Source organism: Gavialis gangeticus, unplaced genomic scaffold (genome assembly GCF_001723915.1).
Source record: "Gavialis gangeticus isolate Ggan-Ray unplaced genomic scaffold, GavGan_comp1, whole genome shotgun sequence".
Classification (NCBI taxonomy): domain Eukaryota; kingdom Metazoa; phylum Chordata; order Crocodylia; family Gavialidae; genus Gavialis; species Gavialis gangeticus.
The window spans coordinates 135,320,821-135,343,337 of record NW_017728992.1 but is presented as its reverse complement, the minus strand read 5'-3'; the positions used below and the strand labels follow the sequence as shown (position 1 = coordinate 135,343,337).

General features: G+C 40.1%; 1 protein-coding gene across 2 annotated transcripts in view; it reads left to right on the top strand.

The window, feature by feature from the left end:
• Positions 1–22,517, top strand: part of STAU2 (staufen double-stranded RNA binding protein 2) — a 322,237-nt gene that overhangs the window by 120,012 nt on the left and 179,708 nt on the right. For both annotated transcript variants that reach the window (XM_019527807.1, XM_019527806.1), the window contains exons 11-12: positions 107–167; positions 20,438–20,742. In XM_019527807.1, coding sequence (XP_019383352.1) covers positions 107–167; positions 20,438–20,742 — 366 coding nt within the window. The remainder of the gene's footprint in view (positions 1–106; positions 168–20,437; positions 20,743–22,517) is intronic.

Genomic DNA, 22,517 nt, shown 5'->3' with positions numbered 1-22,517 from the left:
GTGCGCGCGCGCGCGCGCGTGTGTGTGTGTGTGTGTGTGTGTGTGTATTTATTTATTTATTTATTTTTTAAATATATGTTTTGTCCTTTATTTCTTCTTTTTCCAGCCAGGGGAAAATAAGGGATGGAACGGTCAAACTGCTGGGTATCCTGAACCAACGAGTAACAGTAAGTATGCATCTTTATATTTAATTTATATTTATCCTTCTGCATTTTCCTTTTAAGAATTTTATTATTTGAAGCCAGCAAAACACTTTGTTTAGTTGTCATGAACTAAGCATATTTAGCATAGTAATTATCACCAACAGTTAGTTTTACTCTTGTTTATAGGGTGATAGATGTGACACTTTAGCAAAAGCAGAATAGTTTTTGTTTGACTAGTGAAACCAAGTAGAGGACAGTTAATTATAGTTTGAGTCAGGGATAGTCTTTACTAAGAAAAAAGAGACGTTTTAAACTTGAATTACCTAACACATGGCAATTAAAATGAGGTAAAATCCTAGTAAAGGGAAAGTTGGTGTTTTTATCACATGTTAACAGAATGAAGTAAACTAGCCTTTGTCACTTGTGTGTTTTAAGGCTAAGTAAGAAAAGGTTTGGTTTTTTTTCCTGTTGCCAATACACTTTAGATACTTTTGTGCCTATGCTCAGTGGCACTCAGCATGTTCTTCCATATCAGGGATGTTAAACATACAGACTGAAGGCTAGGTCTGGCAAGCAGAGCCCCAGTGCTGCCCCATTGACCCATGTGCCTTTCCAAATCATCCCTGCACACGTGTGGCACTCACTGGGGTTGGGTTCCAGTCTATGCTGCTTGCAGCACTACTGGGGTGTGGGTGAATCCTGGGCTGTGCTGCCTGTGGCACTCACTGGGGCTGGGCACTGGGCTACACTGCCCACAATGCTCACTGGAACCAGGTTCCAGTCCTGGACTGCAGAACTTGGTGCTCACTGGGGCTGGGTCCCAGGCTGCACCACATGTGACACGTGCTCTGGCCAGCAGCCCAGACAGATCCTATATGCACTGGTTCAGGCCATAGGGCAGATGAGTTTGATGCCCCTGTTCCAGATCAGTGTTGGGGGGAGGGGATCTTACATAGAAACAAAGCAACCAACTTTTGGGTACAAAATCGAGGCTAAATTTGTGTCAAGTCAGCAGATCTTAGGTGCATGATAGGCACCTGGAACCAAAAGTGTGTATACCACTTACATTTTTGGTCAGTGTAGTTAACTTAGTGTAGTACTGTAGGCAGTCTAATTAGTTGTGTTGCAAAGAATAGTGCATCTGGGACAAATATAATTTCAGGGGCACTGGGATTCAAACCTGAAACCTGACACTGTCCAGGAAAATTCAGGGCAGTTGGTTGCTTTACACAGTGATATGGCAGAAGTGGAAGACCAGAATCTACAGAGGACTATTAAGAAGAGCTAGCACAGCCTGGCAGTATTTTAATTTTTCTGGGGCCTTCTTGTGGCAGTTACTTGGACTCTGAATTTCCTCTTCATTCTGCGGGCATAGTCAATAGGTTTTGGATTTGAAACAGAGTGAAGGGGGCCCAGGAGTTTTTCTTCCCTCCTCTGGAAAAGCAGTATTTCAGAAAAGAGGATAGTAATGATAGTTGAGGTCTGACCACACTGTTGGAAAAAAGTTGTCTTCCAAAACCTGTGGCTTTTGATGGGGAAAAGAGGGTGAGGTGTGGGGATTGGGCTGAAATTTTGGGGACACAGGGGAAGTTGGAAGGTTTTTTGGAGGGAAGAAGGCTGTTTGAAGAAAATGATTAGTTTGTGGGACCAGAAGGGAATGAGAAGAGACAGCTAGGCCTAGAGAAAGAAAAATGGAAAAGTTAAATGAAGATTGGAGGAGATCAAGGAGACTATAGGAAGGTACCCAGAAAATAAAAGAGGATACAAAACCAAAAAGAAACAAAGAAAATGAGAAGTCGGGAAAGAACTGAAAATGGAAAAAGAAACAAGTAAAAAATGCAAAGGTAAAAATGACAAAAACAAGAAAACAGAAATTTAGAAAGTGTACAGCTACATTGTTTTTATATTTTCTGTCTGTTTTGTAGTTATAATGGACACAGACATTGATGTGTCCATTATATGTATGTTTTGTTTTGTCTACCCATACCTGGATGACTGGTTCCAAAGTGCCACTTTCAGCAGGATTTCTCTCAGCCTCCTACAGTCATTGGGTTGTTATTCAACTGGGGGGAAAAACTCATATTACAGTCGGTACAAAGGATCACCTTCACTGGGGCATTCCTTGATCTGACTCGGACCATAGCCCTTTGGGAGGAGAGATTTTTACAAGCTTCCTGATTAGCACTTAAGAATCATCTGGCACAGATAACAGTTTTTTCTTAAAATTACTAGGTCTGATAGCACCTTTGCTTATTTGAACACAAGACCCTTGCAGCTCGAAATGGTGGGGGTCAGTAAGTCCTGGATGTACTCAGCCTTCAGAGGAGCCTAACTGCCTGTCTTGGAGTATTTGAACAATTTTGCTGGTGTGAAAACTGTTTACTCCCTTTACATGCCTGCCAACGCAGCTGCCATCAGCACCTTCCATTGGAGTGTTTTGATCATTGCCAACACTTCCAAGCCACAAACTCCACATCAAGATGCTGGAGCTCAAGGCAAAATAGTGAGACTGCTATCCTTCCTCACCTATCCTTCAAACCTCATATAGTATAGGCTGTTTTAGATTATATCGTGATCTTACGTGATATCATGTATCAGGAATCAGAGAGGAGTACATTCTTAGCCTTTATCTTTGGAAACAAGAAAACTTTTAGGCACATAGAAAACCAGATTCTCTTCAGGTCTCAAGATCAACATTAGTGTTCTTTAAAGCCCTTGTATGCCTGTTTTTCACAGGTTCTCTCTCCTTCCAAACAAATATTGTTTCCACCAAAAACCATGTGTACTGTCAGTGTCTAGGGACAGTAGTTCTCTCTCACATAGATGCAATTCTTCTGGACTAATGCTGTCAAGCTCTGTCATGCCATCCCTCCCATGCCTTTCTTTATTCTTTATCATAAGGAAGCTCAAATGAGACAAAGCTATAAATTACATAAGTAGTTCTAGCAGCCTCAGCAACACTGGTATCCATATATGCTGCTGACTAGAGATCTCCATAGTGTGAATGATAATAATCCATTCAGTAATGTGGACCATTTCCACTCTCAGAGGAAAGCTAGTCTGAAATGCTATGAGGGGGGAAAAAAAACCTATCAGGCCACTGGTAAAGGGCTATCTCCATCTTGAGCCTTCCTTCCCTTTGAAGTACAGAGTTTAAACCTTCTCTATCAAAGCTTGTATAAGAGAACTGTCTATTCATTACGGTTAAGAATATCCCTCCTTCACTGCTTTCTCTTTGTATTCCATTCTCATTCTATAAAGCAAGGGTAGGCAGTGTTTTTGGGCAGAGTGCCCAAAACACCTGCAACCTGGTGGGCAGGGGCAGATGGCATGGGAACCATGAGAGGTCCAATCCTTGTTGTGGTAGTGCAGACCTGGCCACTTCCCCACCCTCCAGCCAGAGGCACGTGTGCCAAGCAAAATGCCTTTGCATGCCACGCTGGCAGTCATACCAGCAGCTGCCTATCTCTGCTATAAAGCCTTGGGTGCAGATGATAGATGTAAAGAGGGATTTCGGTTTTTATCTAGAAATGACTGTGCCATTTAAAATAACTAGTAGCATATTTCTTTATGTACCACATGCCTCCAAATAAGACATGCATCTTGCTTTTGGAAGGCCGAACGTAGAAAAAACAGATTCCAAAGTCATGGCCAACTGTGACATAAAGTTGGTTCTCCTGGAAACATTAAGGGCTCATATACATGTGCTGGGAGCCTGCTCTGATTCGTTGGAAATCCAGCATGTCGGAGCTGACTTGATTAATCAAGTCTGCTGGATTTAACTTTCTCCAGCAGACTCTAGCTCGGGGTGGTAATTATTTCAGGTGGAGGGCTGCTTACTGAATTTTGGCAAGCCATTGAGGGCCGCATGACAGGCAGCCAGAGGCAGATGAATATTAATTTTCTAAATTTTTTAGGGGCCTGAATAGAATGGCCTGGCCGGCCGCATCTGACCCACGGGCCACATTTTGCCAACCCCTGCTCTAGTGTCACATGTATCAGCATCCCCACTCTGAAAAATGGCAGCAGGGCACTTTGAAGTAAAGCTCCTCAAACAAGCTTTAGTTCAAAGTGTCCCACCACCATTTTTTCAGTGTCGGGACACTGATGCACATAATGATTGGGAGCTTTTAATTAGCATAGCTTGCTAATTAAAGTGCACCCCCCCGCCATGCCTCCCAGAGCACATGTAAAAATGCCCAGAGTGTCCAGGAACTACGCCATCCCAGGAGATAGCCAGGGTGAGCAGGCAGGAACTTCTTATTGTGGGAGAACAGCAACAAGGCCAGGACACATCCCAGCAGAGCCGATCTGCTTCATTTGGTGATGTCTATTTCTAGCCTAAGGACAGCTAGTAGTATTAGCACTTCATTGTTCACGTCAGGATGTGTCCCAACACAGCTGATCTGCTTCTTTTGGTGAAGCACACGTTTCCTGTTAGAATAAGCAGTGGCATAGTGTGAGTCTCTGGCATCCATTCCCTTCTCATCTGCGGCCAATTGTTGAGTGTGGGGTGGAGTGGAGAGGAATCCCCCGGTGGGCGATTGCCGAGCCCAGAAGTGCGGGTAGCAAAACTGAAAGTGCTGGTGATGAAACCAGAAGTGCCACCAGGGCGCCGAGTTCCCCTGGACAGCCCAGCCAGTGCTGCCCCCATGCCCTTCCCGTCACTACGCTACTGAGAATCATAGAAAATTAGGGGTGGAAGGGACCACAGGAGGTCATCTAGTACAACCCCCTGCTCAAAGCAGAACTATCCTCAACTAGATCATCCCAGCCAAGGCTTTGTCTAGCCAGGTCTTAAAAATCTCCAAGATTGGAGGGTCCACAATGTCTCTGTGTAGCCTGTTCCAGTGCTTTACTACCCTCCTAATGAGAGTTTTTCCTAATATCTAGCCTAAACTTCCCTTGCTGCAACTTGAGACCGTTGTTCCTTATTCTGTCATCCACCACCACTGAGAACAGTCTAGCTCCATCCTCTCTGTAATCACCCTTCAGGTAGTTGAAAGCTATTAAATCCCCCCTTCAGTCTTCTTTTCTTCAGACTAAATAATCCCAGTTCCCTTAGCCTCTCCTCTTAACTCATGTGCCCCATTTTGGTTGCCCTCTGCTGGACTCTCCAATTTGGCCACATCCTTTCTGTAGCAGGGACCCCAAAATTGGACACAGTACTCTAGATGTGGCCTCACCAGCACTGGATAGAGGGGAAGGATTCACTTCCTTCGATGTGCTGGCAACACTCCTACTAATGCAGCCCAGTATGCCATTAGCCCCCTTCACAACTAGGGCACACTGTTGGCTCACATTTAACTTACTGTCCATTGTAACCTCCCGGTCCTTTTCTGCTACTTAGCCAGTCAGTTCCCAGTCTGTACCAGTGCATGGAATTGTTCCATCCTAAGTGCAGGGCTTTTCACTTGTCCTTATTGAACCTCATGATATTTCTTTGGTCCAGTCTGCCAATTTGTCCAAGGCTTTCTGAATCCTAGCCTCCAGCATATCTGTTACTCCCTTCAGCTCCGTGTCATGTGCAAACTTGCTGAGGGTGGACTCCATCCCATCTTCCAGGTCACTGATGAATGTATTGAACAAAACCAGCCCCAGGACTGATCCCTGGGGCACTCCTCTTGATACTGGCTGCCAGTCGGACATTGAGCCATTGATTACTACCCTTTGAGCCCAATGGTCTGGCCAATTTTCTGTCCACCTTACAGTCCATTCCTGCAACCTTGCTTGCAAGAATGTTGTGGAAGACCATATCAAAAGCATTGCTAAAGTCAATATTTATCACATCCACTGCCCTTCCTGCATCCACAGAGCCAGTCATCGGCTCATAGAAGGCAGTCAGGTTGGTCAGGCATGACATGAGGTGAGCCTGAGACCCTGGAAATATCATTGGTCTTGCAGGACAAATGGCAGTGTGTTCCTCACTTCCAGAGATGTACCACCACCAGTTTCCAGGGCATGTCTCTGGAAGTAGGCAAAGTTAGTGTTTCCCAGTTCCAGAGGCACAGCCCCAGTAATCACTGACTTCAGAGTAGCTGTCCTTGAACAACAAAACTTTAAAAATCAACTTGAGCTCAAAACTGGGACAGGAAATCATTCACAGAGTGGATTGCATTAAGTATGGTCTCAACAGAGACTCTGGATTCTTATCTCTTTGCCTAGACTAGCTTTTGTAACTTCTATGTCCTTCAATAAGTTAACAGCTCTAAACTTCTCTGAATATGTGAACCGGTTTGCTTATTCCCTGTCATTTCTTCAACACACTTTGCCTATTTCAGCAGTACCTTCTATCCTTTCCTCCCCCTTGCCCTACCCTTTGTATTAAATTACCTTACTGCTTTCTGTTTAGTACCCCTGCTCTCTGCAAGTCCATTCATAGCATCTGGCAAAGTAGTCTGTAGCCTATGAAAACTCATACCTCTCTGAATAAGTTACTCTATAAGATGCTACACTACCCTGCCTTCTCCAGAAGTACTTTAAAAGGATCAACAGCTTCTAGTGTTTCTCTCATCCCTGTGTGTTTTCTCTGGAAAATACTTTCTACTTGGTTGCCTCCAACTTACCAACTTATTGCACCTCCTGTATCCCACAGGATAAATCCCCAAAAGCTGACCTCTGCTTCTTTCAGCTGTCAGTCACTTTAATAGCCATTGTTATGACAAACTTCTTAGCTCTACTTCCCCCAGTTGGTGAACCCTCCAACCCTTAAACTTTAAATGTCCTTTTCCCTTCTCTCCTGTACTTGACAATATTAGTAGCAAAAAGTAACTTGTTGCACTTATGCTCTATTTTGCTTTCTTGTGAAAGTTATAGAAAAGCTTTTTTCCTACTTGTAGCTAAGAAATATCAGGGGTGTCAAATATGTTGTCCCCTCATCTTTCTGCAACATTCTTGAAAACATCAGGTTGGAATTGTGGCTGCATACACACATTCAAAAGATCTGGAAAAATTCTCCTGGTTTTGTTTTCTTGGTAGAAAAATTTACCTGGAGATGCCTAGATAGGTATTCAGATGTTCAGCCCCTGAAGAGCAGAGAGCTTGAAGTGCTGACACTGTGCAATTAGGGGGCCCCTTTGTGCACATCTCAGTATGTTCTGCAGGCTCCCTTAGTCTGCCTGGAGATGGATGGCCCCAGTACACAGGACAGCCCTGATTAGCTGACACAGACTGCTAAGTATCAGTATGTCTCTGTACAGCACAATATGGGAATTTAGGGGGGCTTGTTCTGCTCCCTGCTTGGCTGCAGCATTAGAATCCAGTGAGTAACAAGCTGTCTCCCTGTTGGGGGAGCTCCTGGTGACATGCAGTCTCCCTTTGCCAGGGGGAGAGCAAAGCACTATGGGAGGATGGAGGACTGTGCTGTGGTTTATCTTGGAAGAGAATGTGAACAGACATTCACTCTCCCAAGAGAAACTCTCCCAGGAGTGAATTAACCCTGGTTATTTGCAGGTTATTTTTCTTCTGGAGCAGGCATTTTTTGTTCTGGGAAAAAATCCTGAACATCTGTACACTTGTGCTTTTGCCTGGGAGAGCAGCAACTCTCCTATGAGAAAATTAATGCCTGTATGTGGCCTGTGAGATTCACAGAGCTGTGACTGAAGAGATGAAGATGCTGAATCTTAAAGCCATATTTTCTATCAAGTGTTTCTCAAGAACTTAAGTGAAAGAGGCATTGATGGAAAAAAATGTGAAACAAAAAATACATTTCCTTTCACCCAGTTTTTAATCGGTGTTCCTCTAATATCACAAACCTACCAGATCTCTGGTACTGCATAATGTCCTCTATAGAAAACAGGGAGCTAAGACTTGAATTTTAATGTTAAGAAAATAAGTAGACCTTTATATATTAGAGAGAAGTGTAAAAAGGCTACAAATCATTTTTGCCCCAGAGAAAGCGTTTTACAGTTTTACATTGAGAGGTTAAACTGAAGCATCTTTTAGGAATAATTTAAGTGAAAACTAAGGAACTGTTCGTGGAAAACTTTATTTTTGAAAACAGTTTATCCTGCATGTAAAATATTTACTGTTGTTTTTCTTCCTAGTCTTTTATTACTAGGGAGTTGTGCATGAAATTAGGATCTTTGTTCCTTAGGAATACATCTGCTCCTGCTGCTTGTTCACCACCTGAAATCATAATCCTCTGTTTGTGACATCATAATTAGTTACTGTGAAGATGATTAGTATGTCACAAACAGAGGATTATGATTTCAGGTGGTGAACAAGCAGCAGGAGCAGATGAACTCAAAAGGAACAAAGTTACTTGATCTCATGCAATTGTTCTTAGTAAAAAATAAACCCAGAGAAAAACAGAAAATAGGTGGGGATAATCATGATAACATCTTCAATCTAGGGTTATAGAGAACATTACTATTTCAGTATATACTAGATTGGAAAATACTGGACTGGAAAAGGATCATGTGGACAATTACCCTTAGTATTAAGTATAATTTGTGATTTTTTTTTTTTTTTTTTTTTTTTTTTTTTTAACCTATCTAACCAGTAACGTCTCATAGAAATAAATTCTTTCACTAAGTGACCAATTGATGGGGGAAAAATATAGATAAATTGTAGGAAAGTCTTTGGTCTTTTATTTATTCTAGACCTATTTATTGGAAAAAAATAAATGCACAATAAATTTAGACAGATTTCTCATTCAATTTTTCATGCTTCTAGATCTTGGTCTTGTAGGAATGTGACTTGTTTCAAATTTATAGCTGAGGCATTTTATACATTCTTTCCTTCAGGTGTCTTTATATTTAATTTGCATCCAGAGAATGTTGGTGGAGCACACCTGTGGCTGTACACCTGTACACTTCCATGGATGATAGCCAAAGTCTATTCACAGTTTATTGGATACAGTGTCTAGCTTATGGTTCAACTGTGTTGAACTCAGATGTAGCAGCATTGCATTTTTATTTAAATATTTAATGTATTTTTCTCTGTGCTTCAAGGGTATAATTATTATAGATTTTATGCATCTTATAATTTAATGATTTTTCCTCCTCGGTTATTTGGTTTATATTTAGTATCATATAAATTGAATTTCAGTCTTGTATTTAGCAATTTGGACGAGGCAGTCACTAAGCTGGAACAGTAAGCAATAACAGTTTCAAACAATGTATTTTACCCTAAGATTTGAAAGAATTTTTAAGGGAAACCTAATATTATTGAGGAAAGGCAGAAGGTAGGGCAGGGAGCACCTTAGAGACTACCCTGTTGAGAGAGGCACAAGATTTTGTAGGCAACCAGCTCGGAGGCAATCCGATGCCATATGTTATATATGCTATATGTTATAGTATCTGACAAAATAGCTTGAGTTTCTGTTTTTGTTGCCTACAAAAACTCATGCCTCTCTGAACCAGTCCCTAAGGTACCACCCTGCCCTGCCTTTTGCCTGACTTTAGTCTAACACAGCCAACCACCTCTATGTGTTTTTTTAAGAAATGGAAATGGGAGAGTAGTGGGAAATAAAAAGCAAGGAAAGAACATATCGCTTTCTCCTTACCAGTTTGAGAACTAAATTCTTATAGAATGAGAGTTTACTCAAATTCATTAAATTTAATTCCCTTGACAAATGCATTTGCACATGGTGGCCTATGTAAAGGCAAGGGTTAGCTTTTACATTCAGACTTAAGAAAGTGATTCTGATAGAGATTTTCTTATATCCATATTTGTGGTTGAATCTTTACCTAAAAGAAATCTTTAGAGTTGCCACAAGTGCCCTTGAAACTTTCTCTCTTTCTCTCACACCAATTTTTACTAAAAACTTGCATAACTGTTTGTCTTCACACCTGAAGAAGCTACCTCACTATTGGTCCAGAATAATAATTTCCTTGAAGAACAGGGTCACTTGAGCTGAGGCACTTCTGCTGACAGAGACAAGACTTTATTTCAAGGTCTCCATTTCCCCCTCCAAGCTCCTCCTTTACTTCAAACATCTTACCCCTATGACTTCCTCTCCCCTACTGGTTTCTTCTTCTCTGATTTCATCTTCACTTATAACTTCACTGTGCATGTTGATGTCCCCCTTGACCTTCTTAACTTCAACTACCTCTTCATCCTTGTCTGTTAGACTTACTCATTCTTTCATCTCTCCCACATGTAGGGCATGCCCTTGATTTCATCATCACAACTTTCATTCCCCTTTTTACTACTCCATTAATGAATGATCTTTCTTGTACAGGCCATTCTGTGATTGAATTTGTGAACTCTCCTGATTGCTTCATCCTTCAAAATTACTCTCTCATAGCTCTTACAAGCACCTTTGACTGCTTGATTTGCTTCTGCTTCCTGATTTGCTGATCTCTTTTTGCTGGTAATAGGTTCTGTCTGTCTGTCATCTTCCATTACACAAAACTTGTGTGGTAGCCTTAATCAAAAGTGTTGCTTGTGTGCTTGCCTACTATCCAGGCCTCCAAATGCATGAGTCTGCACCTCATAAATAATGGTGCATATCCTATGTACAGGTCTGCTAGGGCAGGGGTCAACAACCTACAGCCATTGAATCTGGCTTGCAGAGCCAGGGGACTTCAGTGGTGTTCAGCAGGAGGCAGACTACTGCAACTAGATGGTGGGGGAGCAGTGGTGGTGGCTGTGGCTGTGGCTGTGTCCTACTGCTGGCCTGCCCTGTGCCCAGCCTGGGTCATTCTGGCACACTGCCGGAAGAGGGTGCTGATCACTGTGCTAGAGCATTTAATCAGATACACTATAGAAATGACCTTTCTAAAAATATCAAGTCACATTTTTTTTCACAAGTATTCATTTCCCAAAAGGAGGAGCAAAACTTTAACAGAGCTTGTTTCCATAAGTATTTGTTGTTTCAGTTAAATACACACAAAATTGGAAGCAAAAAAACCCCTTTCTGAAAAAAAACGCTTCCTGTCGACTAAGAACATAAAAATATATACTCCTTTCTACTGCTTCTTTCTCAGTTTTGTCTTGTCATAATTCCATCTGTTCTCCAATTGTGCAGAGTTCTGCAGCAAAATCTAGGAACTCAAGACCTTATTTCATAAAGAAGCAAATATTATTTACCTTCATCACAGGGTTTATGTGAAGTAAAACATCAGTATTTGAAGGGGAGACATTATATATAAAACATCAGTTTGTTTTGAATGGAGCAACAGAGCATTGTTAATTTTCTGCTGGCTATTACAGTGATTTGGTAGCTTAGAAATACCTCAGATAGCTTTATTAGTTAGATAATGATAACATCCTAGCTTATACTCTGTGCCAAGGTGATCTATAAACTATTGCCTAGTACATAATGGCTTTCATGTTTTTTTGGCTAATATTTTCAGAAGTTTTGTTGAGTAATAAAAGTAACACTTGAAACCATATCCTTGTGTATAAATTGTTAGACTTTCACAATGAACATAAACATAGAGAATGGTAGCAGTTGTTTATTGTAAGACTTCAGTTACTCATTTTTGTTACTAAAATAATCACTCCATTTTACTTCAGTAATTTTGATGCAAATGGGTATAGACAGGCAAAAGTTTAAGAAGTGCTGAGTACCTGAACATCTCCAGTGGAACTTGGTATCTCCCAAGATGTCCAAGAATTCCATTTGGAATTGCTTCATGAGCAAGTAACTTACGGCATTTATACACATACATTTGTCTGCTCTGATGCACCGGAGATCTGGAGTGTTGGAACAGATTTGATTAATCAAGTCTGCTCCGCACATGAGCTGACACGCCTGGTGCTGCATTGCATGCCTTTGTATAAATAGCGAAATGTGTGTCAGCACTGAGAAAATGGCAGCAGTGCGCTTTTAAACTAAAACACCTTCAATATGTTTTAGTTCATAAGCGTACTGCCTCTGTTTTCTCAGCACTGACATGCATTTCTATGTTTATACAAATGTATGCACTGCAGTGCTAAGCGCTTTTAAAAGCACCCAGTGCTGTGGCACAAACATGTGCAAATACCCTTAAGGCCAGATTATGATCACCGTATGCCTGTTGCACAATGCTTTATTCCACAGCTAATCTCACTGCTTTAAGTGAGACTGTTTGAGAAGTGTTTACTCATTGTGAAGTGAGTTTTAGTGGCAGAATGTGGGCCTTAAAAAAACTGTGTGTTGGTTTATGCTAGCTGACTCTGTTGCGTTTGTGGTACTGGTTAAACAGTCATCTTTTGGCCAAAGATGTTTTATGTAAAAAGTTGAAAGATCTGATTTGTTTTATAAAGTGCATCACAGATGGTACCAGATCACATCCCTGTCTGTATGACTGCACAGGGGAATAAGGGACTCAGTTCTGCTGGCTCCCCTTTCTACAGGTTTCAGCGCAGGGGGGAGAGAGTGTTCTACAGAGATATTCGGGGGAGTGGACATATACCAGTGGAGCTATGGTTCTCCTGACATAGTACCTAGCAAATCATTCCCTTCTTAGCTGAGGCAAGGAAGGAGGCAGCAAATAGTGGCTGTTCAAGTTAGGAGAAACTTCTTTGTGCATCTGTAGGTAGCATAATGATGCACTGCCCTTCATTCAGGACAACCCTATGGTTCAGAGGATGTAGTTTAAGGATACTTGGACCAAGAAAAGGATATAACCAAACTTTTTAGAGACAGGGAGCACCCCATCTTTTTAAACTTATTTCATGGAGTCATATGATGCTACCAGAAACTCAATTTCTACTTCAAAAATTGCATTTCTAGTCTCATGTTTATGAAGAAGATCTTGAAAATATGACCTGAATGTAAGCAAGGCAGTGATATCTTCTTGAATTTGCAAACAGCTATACAAGAATTCTGAGAGGAGTTAACTGCTCCTTCCTTCTTACTATATTTAGCCAAGAAGCTGTGGCTCTGGGGCCATCTACCAATACTACCCCTGGAGAGGTTTGTATTTGTGGGGAACCTTACTCCCACCGTGGTTCTTTTGGGGTGATGTTAGCAGACCCTCCTCCTGTGAAGCCCCTCAGGTAGTCCTTTGTGATATACTCTAGATAAGGATTAAACTGTATAACAGTGATTTTCAGTCAAGGTCACTGTGGCACCCTGAGATCATTTCAAGGGATCTGCAGGGTGCCACAAAATGTTAGCACAGTTAGATGTGCAAACATAATTAGCATCATAAACCCCAAAATTTCAAATAGGAATCCATAGTATTAAAAACATTCTGACCTATTGTAGTTTCTCTGTGTTCTTTGCAACAGAAGAATTGCAGTATTATTTTTCTATAGTAAAAAAAACAAGTGAAAACTGAGAGGTGGTGTTTTCTAAAGGGTGCCTTGAGTTTATCAAGGGGTGCCTCAAGTCTAAAAAAGTTAAGAATTAGGTCTGTGTGAAGCTTTGGTCGCTGATTCGATTTGGCCCAATTCGGTGGCCGAATTGCCTAATCTGAATTGAATCAGGAGACCCGTTAATCTCTCTGAATCGAATCGCAACTCTCTGAATCAATTCAGATTCAGAAAGATTCGACAATTCAGACATAGACACAGCTTTAAATGTTTTTTCTACATATCTCAAAGTACCAGCTGTGGCTTGTGAATGCTAAGATGCTGGGGCAGATGGAGCATCCCACAGGAGTACAGGGGGGGTCTCCAGCATGCTCGGCAGCAGATCCAAAAGTGGACACAAAGCACCCCACACTCCTGTGGGACGCTCCATCCACCCCACCATCACGGTGTTCACAAGCCACACCTGGTACCTCGTGGTATGTAGAAAAAACATTTAAAGCTGTGTTTGTGGCCGACTTGCTGATTGTCTGAATCAGCATCGAATCTTCAGTTTCGGATTTGGCCAAATCAAATCGGGACATTGATCCAAATCAACAAATCTAATCACTGTCCCCAATTTGGGCCAAATCCAAATCCAAATCAAATACAGCCTGCTTCGCACTTCCCTTTTAAGAATGACTGCTCCAGACAAAAGATAAGGATGAGCAATCCAGGTCTGTCCAATGAAAAGTGATGAAGGAAACCATGTCATTCAAAAAGAAATTCTTTATTTACTTGTCCCTGCCACTGCTATTCTAACAAGTGGGACTATATCAAAAGAGTACAATTATATGAGGTAGTCCAGTGAAACAGCCTGTATACAGTATGTCTCTAAACCCTGATAGTTGTCTAATATCTGATTAATAGATGAAAACAAAGGATGTCTCACACACCTGAGGTCGATTTTTGGGCCTTGGATTAGATTTTCTTTTGAGGTAGCAATTGTAAGGGACTGCAAACAATTACCGTTAAAGAATGGGTAAGAACTGTTTTCCAAGTGTTAGTGATTATCATTGCATAGCTAGCCTGCATATTTTCCTAGCATGATTGCCCACAGGTTTAAATAATAATATGCTTGCGCATGGAAATTATTTCTAGATTCTTTATGAATGCAGCTATAGGTTTAAACAACAGAAGGTGCACCATTGTTGATCTAAATGGAGGACTATAATCCCATGACTCAGTAGTTGTGACACATTACCATATGCTTTTTGTTTTGCAATTATATGTAATTGAATAATATAAAGTTAGTGTTGAATTTAGCATATGATAAATTAATACTTGATATTCACATAAATCTAGATTTTTCAGACGAATGGCTAACAGTTCATTGTTAATTTTAAAGATCTGATGGTACACCAAAAACTTTTATTCAGAAAGCATTCAAGAGGGCTCTCATTTTGTGTTTGTTCTTTCATGTTTTTATTAACAGCATTTATATGAAAATATATTCTCATCTTTGTTCTTTAAGAATTCTTTTGCTATTACAGTTTTTTCCTGACTTGATGTCCTAATCCTCATGTTGTGATGCTGTAATTACCACAGCAACTAGACTGTGATATACAAACAAAGTCAGTCATTCAGATTTGGAACAAGCAGCAAGAACAGAAGAATTTTATAAAAAGATCTTAGTAATATTTTAAAAAGATATCTAATGAAACTTAAAAATATATCTGTTTTAGCAGAATTATTCAAAAATTGGCTTTAAAAAAATTTTGTGGGCTGCATCAGTGGCTATTTAAAGTGATTTTTAATTTGGGTTCTGAAGTTAAAATCCTGATAAGTTGCAAGTTTATACATTATACTACTCACTGTTTAAATATAATCAGCTGTGATGTTAAAATTCCCTACCTCTTATGTATGTTGTATGACTTTCATTAATTAATTATTACTTATATAGCACTTTGAGATCTTTAGATGGAAGGTGTTATTTAAGTGTAAAGTACTTTTACTGTTATTAATTTAGCACTTCCATTATTGCAATTTAAGCACTTTAAGAACATTTGCCATATCATACTCAGTATCTTTTTATCATATGCTGTATATTAGTTATTTTAACATTAAGAGAGTTTAGCAATCTGGAAAAATTCCAAACTATTGTTCCAGACAGCAGTTAGATATTTGGGTGGATCATGTAAAAACACTGAAAAGGCTGAGAAAGCATGTGAAATGTTTGTTTTAAGTAATATTACATCAATGGAACAGACATCTGCAGTATTAGATTTGGTTTAGAAATTGAAAAAGTTAGGATCATACTGTTTTTATTTCTTACATCAGGTTGTTTTACATATTAGTTTTATAGAAGAGTAATCTTTTGCTTGCTATTTAATTCTGTCACTTCTGTTTTTCAAGTGCTTTTAATGAATTTGTATTCACAGTGGTTCAGATCTTACACACTGCTGAATACCTCTCACTCCATTTGTTGTCATTGAGTCTTTATTCATGTAGCATAGTTTTACCTGTTAACGAGATGAAGGAGGCTGTATATCTATATTAATTATTTTATTCTCATATCTATTTTGCTAATTGATTTAAAGACAAAAGAACTGATATTTTCTGAAAGTGACAATCTCATATTAAGGGTGTATAGTCATTATTGAAATACTGACTGTAATTGCAACACATTCACCTATTTTATACTTGAAAGCCCATATTGTAAATTGTCCTGCATGAGTTTCCCAGGGGAGGAAAAATGTGCATCGGTCCTCTCCCTAATCCTTCCCAACACTGTTGTAGCATTGATCTGTGTTTGTGTAGAGACCCATTATCTTCATTGCGATTCCATTTGGGTAGGGTTTGGACTGGAGATTTAGTGTACTCTGAGCTCTAGACAAGGGTCTACTAATACTTCACATCACCAAACACACAGGGATGAGATAATCAGCTAGATATGGAAGGTGTCTAGCTCTGTGTATTCATGTTTTTAGTCCTTCAATGCAGCTGTGGGAACTTGATGCATTTTGTCAAAAGTAAATGTAAGGGGACATAGGATTCCCTGCTGCCATACTCCCTTGAATCTCCTGTCCATGTTTATACATGCAGAGTGGTTAAAGGAATCTAGGAGTGTTTGATTCATTTCTGTACCCACGTGCAGTTTGACTCAAAGGTGGAAAAGCCAAACTTTAGGGTCCAAAACTGCTACTCCTTCTCATGCGAGTAGTTCTGTCAAAATCAGTAAGGCTACTTGAGTAAGAATGGACTGCAGGATCAGGGTCTTATACTTCACATTACACTATGTTCTATTGTGAAATTAATAACTGCCATACTAAATTATTGATATTTTAATAGTAAAACTACTGTATTTACTCAACTATAAGATGAGGCATGTGTCCCCCAAGTCAATGTGGGGGGGAAAAAGCCACTCGTTTTACCATCGCATACAAGAAAACCTATTTAAATACTTCATCTGTCATTAAACTGCTGCCAGAAACAGCTTATGCTCAATAAAAGAAACCAATCATGATGTTGGTTAAATGTAAGCAACAGTGAGCATGCCTGTAAAATACAAAGCTCATATTGGATAAACATACTGATGGGAGCCTTTTCTTTTGTATGGCCCTTAAGAAAGAAAAAACAAAATGGCAGATGTTTCCCTTGGTGGGAATGAGCACCAAGAGGTACTGCAGTACCAGGTTGGCTCTCAGAGAGGCTGGAGCAAGCTCTAACACCCTCCCCTAGTGCCAAAAATACTGATGGAAATCCCATCCCCCTTTTATTTATATATTTATTTTTGGTCCTTCGAAACAGGGTGGGTGTTTCCTCTGCAGGGAACTGACATCGGGCCTAGAGGCTGCAATACCAGGCTGGCACAGGGGGGGCCAGAGACAACACTGACACTTTCCCCTTCATGTCAAAATTGCTGCATTTGATATGATGATGAGAGCGCGCGCGTGTGTGTGTGTGTGTGTGTGTGTGTGTGTGTGTGTGTGGCCCTTGAGAAAACATAGGCAGGTGGTTCCTTTGCAGGAAACTGGCACCAAGTCTGGAGGTACTGCAATATCAGACCCATCCCAGGAGGGCCAGAGCCAGACCTGACACCCCCTCCTTGGTGCAAAAATGCTGCGTTCGATATGCTAACAGGAGCTTAGTGCTGCATCTGAATGAGATGGTGTTCATTGCACTAAATCCCCCTCAGCTGCAACTCTTGTCAAAGTCATAGTAAGCCACTACATCAAATACATTTCACCTTCCTCTTCACTTACATAGCTGAGCAACACCTTTCTTTCCCATTTGCAACGGTTCTTGTTTCTTCGCTAGCCTTAGATGTCTGGCAAACATCACCAAACCTCTGTGTAGGTGAGAGGCTCTGTCTCCTCTTCTTTCAGCTTGTCATGTATGATTAGGGCTTGATTTAAACTGTGGACCCAGCTTGCAGCATGGTGTCTCCTTTAATCTTGGAGTTCCCCCTGCTGTTGATTGGCAGAGAGGCCCAGCTGCTTGTTCCTGATGGCCGAGAGGCAAAAAACAGAGTTTTAAATATACTGTGGTTTTTGCCTCCCACCACTTGCTGCTGACTGTCTGGGAGGCAAAAACTGTGGCTTATTTAAACCTATGGTTTTTGCCTCCTGGCCATCAGGAGCAAGCAGTGGGGCCAATGGGACATGTTCATCAGTCAGTGGCAGGAGGGCGTATAGGAGGAACTCCAAGATTAAAGGAGCTGCTGCACCATGATCTGGGCCCACAATTTAAACCAGTCCCTACATATGATTAGTGTGGCCTCACACTCCATGAGGTGGAGCCAGACTAGGTGCACCCCCTGCCCCCCAGCTTATCTGCATATACATTTTTGGAGGATCCTGGGACTCATGACAAGAGCATCAGGTTCTAGTCATGAGTAGTGGGGCTAATTAGCACATAGATCCTTTGTGGTTGGGTATCTGGAATACAAACACATACTGACCAGTGCTGAGCTGTGGGGTCACCATAGCTTGAAACACTATTAACGCTGCTGGGGCCCAGCCCAATGAAGAATAAGAAGCAATCATGAGCCTTTTGGCTTTGGACTAATACCTCAGTCTTTTGGCTTAGATCAAATGTAGTCCCTATTGGCTTATACGGATTGCATGTAGGATCTTTGTTTCTTGTGGGCCAAGATCTTCTTGAATGGCATTGGGTAGTTAAGGGTGGAGATGTGTCCAATGCACTGTGGGCAAGACTGAGAGTCCCCCCAGTGGGAGGATCTTGGCTACACACTTTGTTTTTATGGAGAATAAGGGATTTCTCTCTAGCTTGCTCTTTTGGGTATGGGCAAGCAAATGCAGGGGCATCTGAACTTCAGGGCCTCCAGGTCTGGGGCCTGTATGTAGGATACTTGCTATGGATTTGGGAGTATCTGAAGCCCCAGGATGAAGAGTCTGGGAAGGAAGATACTTGCTGATGGTAATATCACACACATGGTAATGCCACACAGCTGTGCTCAGTCAATAGAATTTGGAACTGATTTGGCCTGGGACGTAAAATGGAAAAAAGAGAAAAATGTACAGTATACTATATATAAGTAGATACAAAAGTGCTGCTTAAGTTAGTGAGGCAGAGGACAAGGGGACTACCTAATCCCTCCCCCCGCCCCTGTAATTTATTTTCCCTGCTGTAGTGGTGAGAGAGGGACAAATTTAAGACAAACCTCCAATAATTAGTTTCTAATTATTAAGGTGTTGTCTTACATTAAGGGCATCTTGTATTCTGGTAAATATGGTAAATATCTTACAAAACCTTCCATTTCTGTGATCAACAGGACAGTGAGGCTAGTAATAAGTTAAAAGCCAAATATGAAAGCAAAGTAATTAAAAGATACATTTTGTCAGTTTGCTGAGACAGCAGTTAAAGTTCAATAGGGAAACAATTGTCATCATGTACTTGTAGATAAGGATTTTAATTATAGCCACTATTTTTGAGATTGCTTCTAACACAAGACGTCAAAAAATGTCATTTGTGTCACTGCTTTAAGGCTATTCTCTAATCTTAAAATGACTGATATGTATTATAAATAAAAAGTCAGCATACAATTATACTATTTTTCCTTATATTTGCCAAATTGGTTTGCCATTTTTTAACATGGACTCCCATATTTTTGAATGTCCTAAATGTTTAAGCTGTTACACTGTCACAAGTAGAAGAATCATATTTACGTGTTACTATTAAATAAAATGTTTTCAAGTTCATTCCTCAGTTCATAGTTGCTTAGAAATTCTTTTTAGCTTTTAAACTCTCAACATGAGTACTCATTTTACTGTCATGTCTTTACTGTTTATGAAGACTTCATAACTTAAGATCCTGCACACTTTTATGCACTTGAGAATTTCAGTGCAACTACTCAAGTGTGTAAAGTTACTCATGTTGAGAAGTGTGTGTACAGAAGCAGGCCATTATTAGAAAAAGATTATTTAAAATTCTGAAATATAGAGGAATTATCCTTAAATTCTGTGTCACTAGAAACAGGAGTGTTTTCTGTGATTCCATATGAATACATTTTTTGGATCTCTTTGATGCTTAACATAATTCTTGTTAATGTTAATAGTGATCCACTTTCACATTGAGCAGATAATACACATAGGTATTCTAGTCTTGTAGGCATATACTGTTATTCACAATATTCTGCACCATAGGTGCAGGAAGACTGTTTTTGGCACTGAAGTGTTCAGTCTAAAGATTTCTTAGTATAGGAAATGCTGATGAGTGATGACAGACCGTGGTCCAGGTATGTGGGAAGTGAAAGGATTATAACAAACTAAAGATTGCTGTCTTTCTTTTGTAATTACTACTGTCTTGTTAGTAATAATATTTGAGTGTATCATTCATATGGACCATAGGGCTGGTACATGACAGATTTTAAATAGAACATTTTACAGAGTGGCCCTTTATCTTTTTAAAACACAATTTGGTTCCTTCCTCTTTATTACCAGGTAGACTATGCAATCTGACTCATTGTTGCAAATGAAAAAGACTCATTGTCTGTAAATCTACAGTTTGTTTTCAGGTGGGAAGCATTTAAATGACAATCGTCTACTTATCTATATTTAAGTCATTGCAAGTGCAATGAGAACGGTCTTTGCTTTTATTTTCAGCACCAAAGGGAATTCTCCATCTCTCGCCTGATGTTTATCAAGAGATGGAAGCAAGCCGCAACAAAGCAGCCCCTGGTACCACTGTAAGCTATTTGCCATCCAAAGAAATGAGCCAGACTTCTAGCTCTTTCTTCAGCATACCTACCACTAATAGCACAGCTACAATTGCCAGGGAACTTCTCATGAATGGAACATCCCCGACTGCCGAAGCCGTAGCTCTAAAAGGAATATCTCCTGCTTCCCCCTGTCCTGCAGTGCAGCCTTCAAAACAGCTGGAGTATTTGGCAAGGATTCAAGGCTTTCAGGTATGGGAGGGGGAAAATGAAGCTCTTCAGCCAGAATCATAGCATTGCCATCTAAGATTTCACTCTTGCCCTCAGAGTTTGGGCATGCATGTAACTTATCTTGTAAAAGTAGCAGGGTCCAAGAAAATTTTTGGGTCCAGATAATACCCCTATACGCCCATATACATTCCTATTCTCTCTTCATTTTTCTTTCCCTGCATTCACTTTATCTTAGCCCATCTTCCTCCCTTCCCTCTCCCTTATTTGCTCTTCCTTAAAAATTATAAACTTAAAAGATTCTTTCCACTGTTCTGATACTGCTTTGTGTGTCCCTGCTTCTCAAGGATTAGGAGTGCTCCATACTGCTATGATTTTGGCTCCTCTTTTAAAACCTGATCAAGCAAAGGTACTTTAAAATGTGCTTAAGTTGTAGCATGTTTTTTCTGTCCTTTTCTGATCAGGTGTTCGCTTTATTCCCTGTAATTAATGTTCTGCTTCCATTTTCCATATGCTACTAGTAGCCTGGAGAATGGAGTTATTGACCAGAAGTCATAACAACAGGCCTGGTGTCAGAGCAGAACACTCTCGATGCCACATTCACTATTGGTGAAAGAAAAATGTTATAGGACTTAACATACTAGATCAGTTCATTACTCCATCATCTCTGATAACTTTCAGCAGTGGCCAATACAGTATTTTATATTTCAGAGAACAGTGAAGAGCCTCCATAATGCACCTAGCCATTTGTGCAGTACTGTAAATGGTGGAAGGAAGCTCCCTCCTAATTGCCATGAGAAAGTTGCATACATACATGCATAATAGATGATTTTTAATATGTTCCAACATTGGAGAGTAGGACTGACTGTTTACTAAAATTCTATCGTTGTACTGTTTTGTTTCAATGACTCAGACTTATGAATTTATTTTATCCAATATCTTGGTTTCATATGTTCCAGCTTATGTAGTTTGATCATGTATTATTTACCTAACTAAATTATGAAAACAAGAAGTTTTTAGTAAAACGTTTGCATGCCCCATGATTATTTTCTTCACCAAAGCATATGTAATTTACTAAATAAGCAGTTGCTTAAAGTGATTTAAATGTCAATTATTCTGTTGGCACAAATCAGCATAGCTCTTTTAACTGCACTGGGGCTATGTCAGTTTACACCAGGTGTGCTTGCTGACTTAAATGTGTGCTCAGAGTCTGATCAGTTCTTAGTTTTGAAATATGCTACTTTTGGTCCATTAGTTTTTTATCTCTCAATGCAAGAAAAAACAAAACTCTAAAATCCACCACAGTAGAGTTAAGCTGCTAATAAGAGTTAAATAGTTTTTATTTCTCTAAGTCTGTCATCTGCATACAGTAGGAACAGACAAATCCTGATGAAAAGAAATTTAATACCCAAAGTTTTCATTGCTTCTTTTCACATCTTGTCAGGTTGCTTCTGTCTACTAGTAACATTTTATTTTCATAGAGCCGACGCACAATTTCTGTTACTGTTTTTTGGTTCCTATTCGATGATAGTTTGTGGTTACTGTAAAATGATTACTTGTGTTTGTCCTGGTTTTTCATTCTCTGATTCCAGCTGATTATGTAGAAATTGTAGTTTTTAAAGGGTTTTACCTCAAGCCAAAAATATATTTCCTGCTTTATCCATTAACTAAATTACTACTTTTTACTTGTCCATGATCCTACACAACAATACACTAATTTGGTTGAAAATCTATATGATTTTTACATACCCTCTGTATATAAAGTGTTGATTTTACATCAATTAGCTTGTTTGATTTTT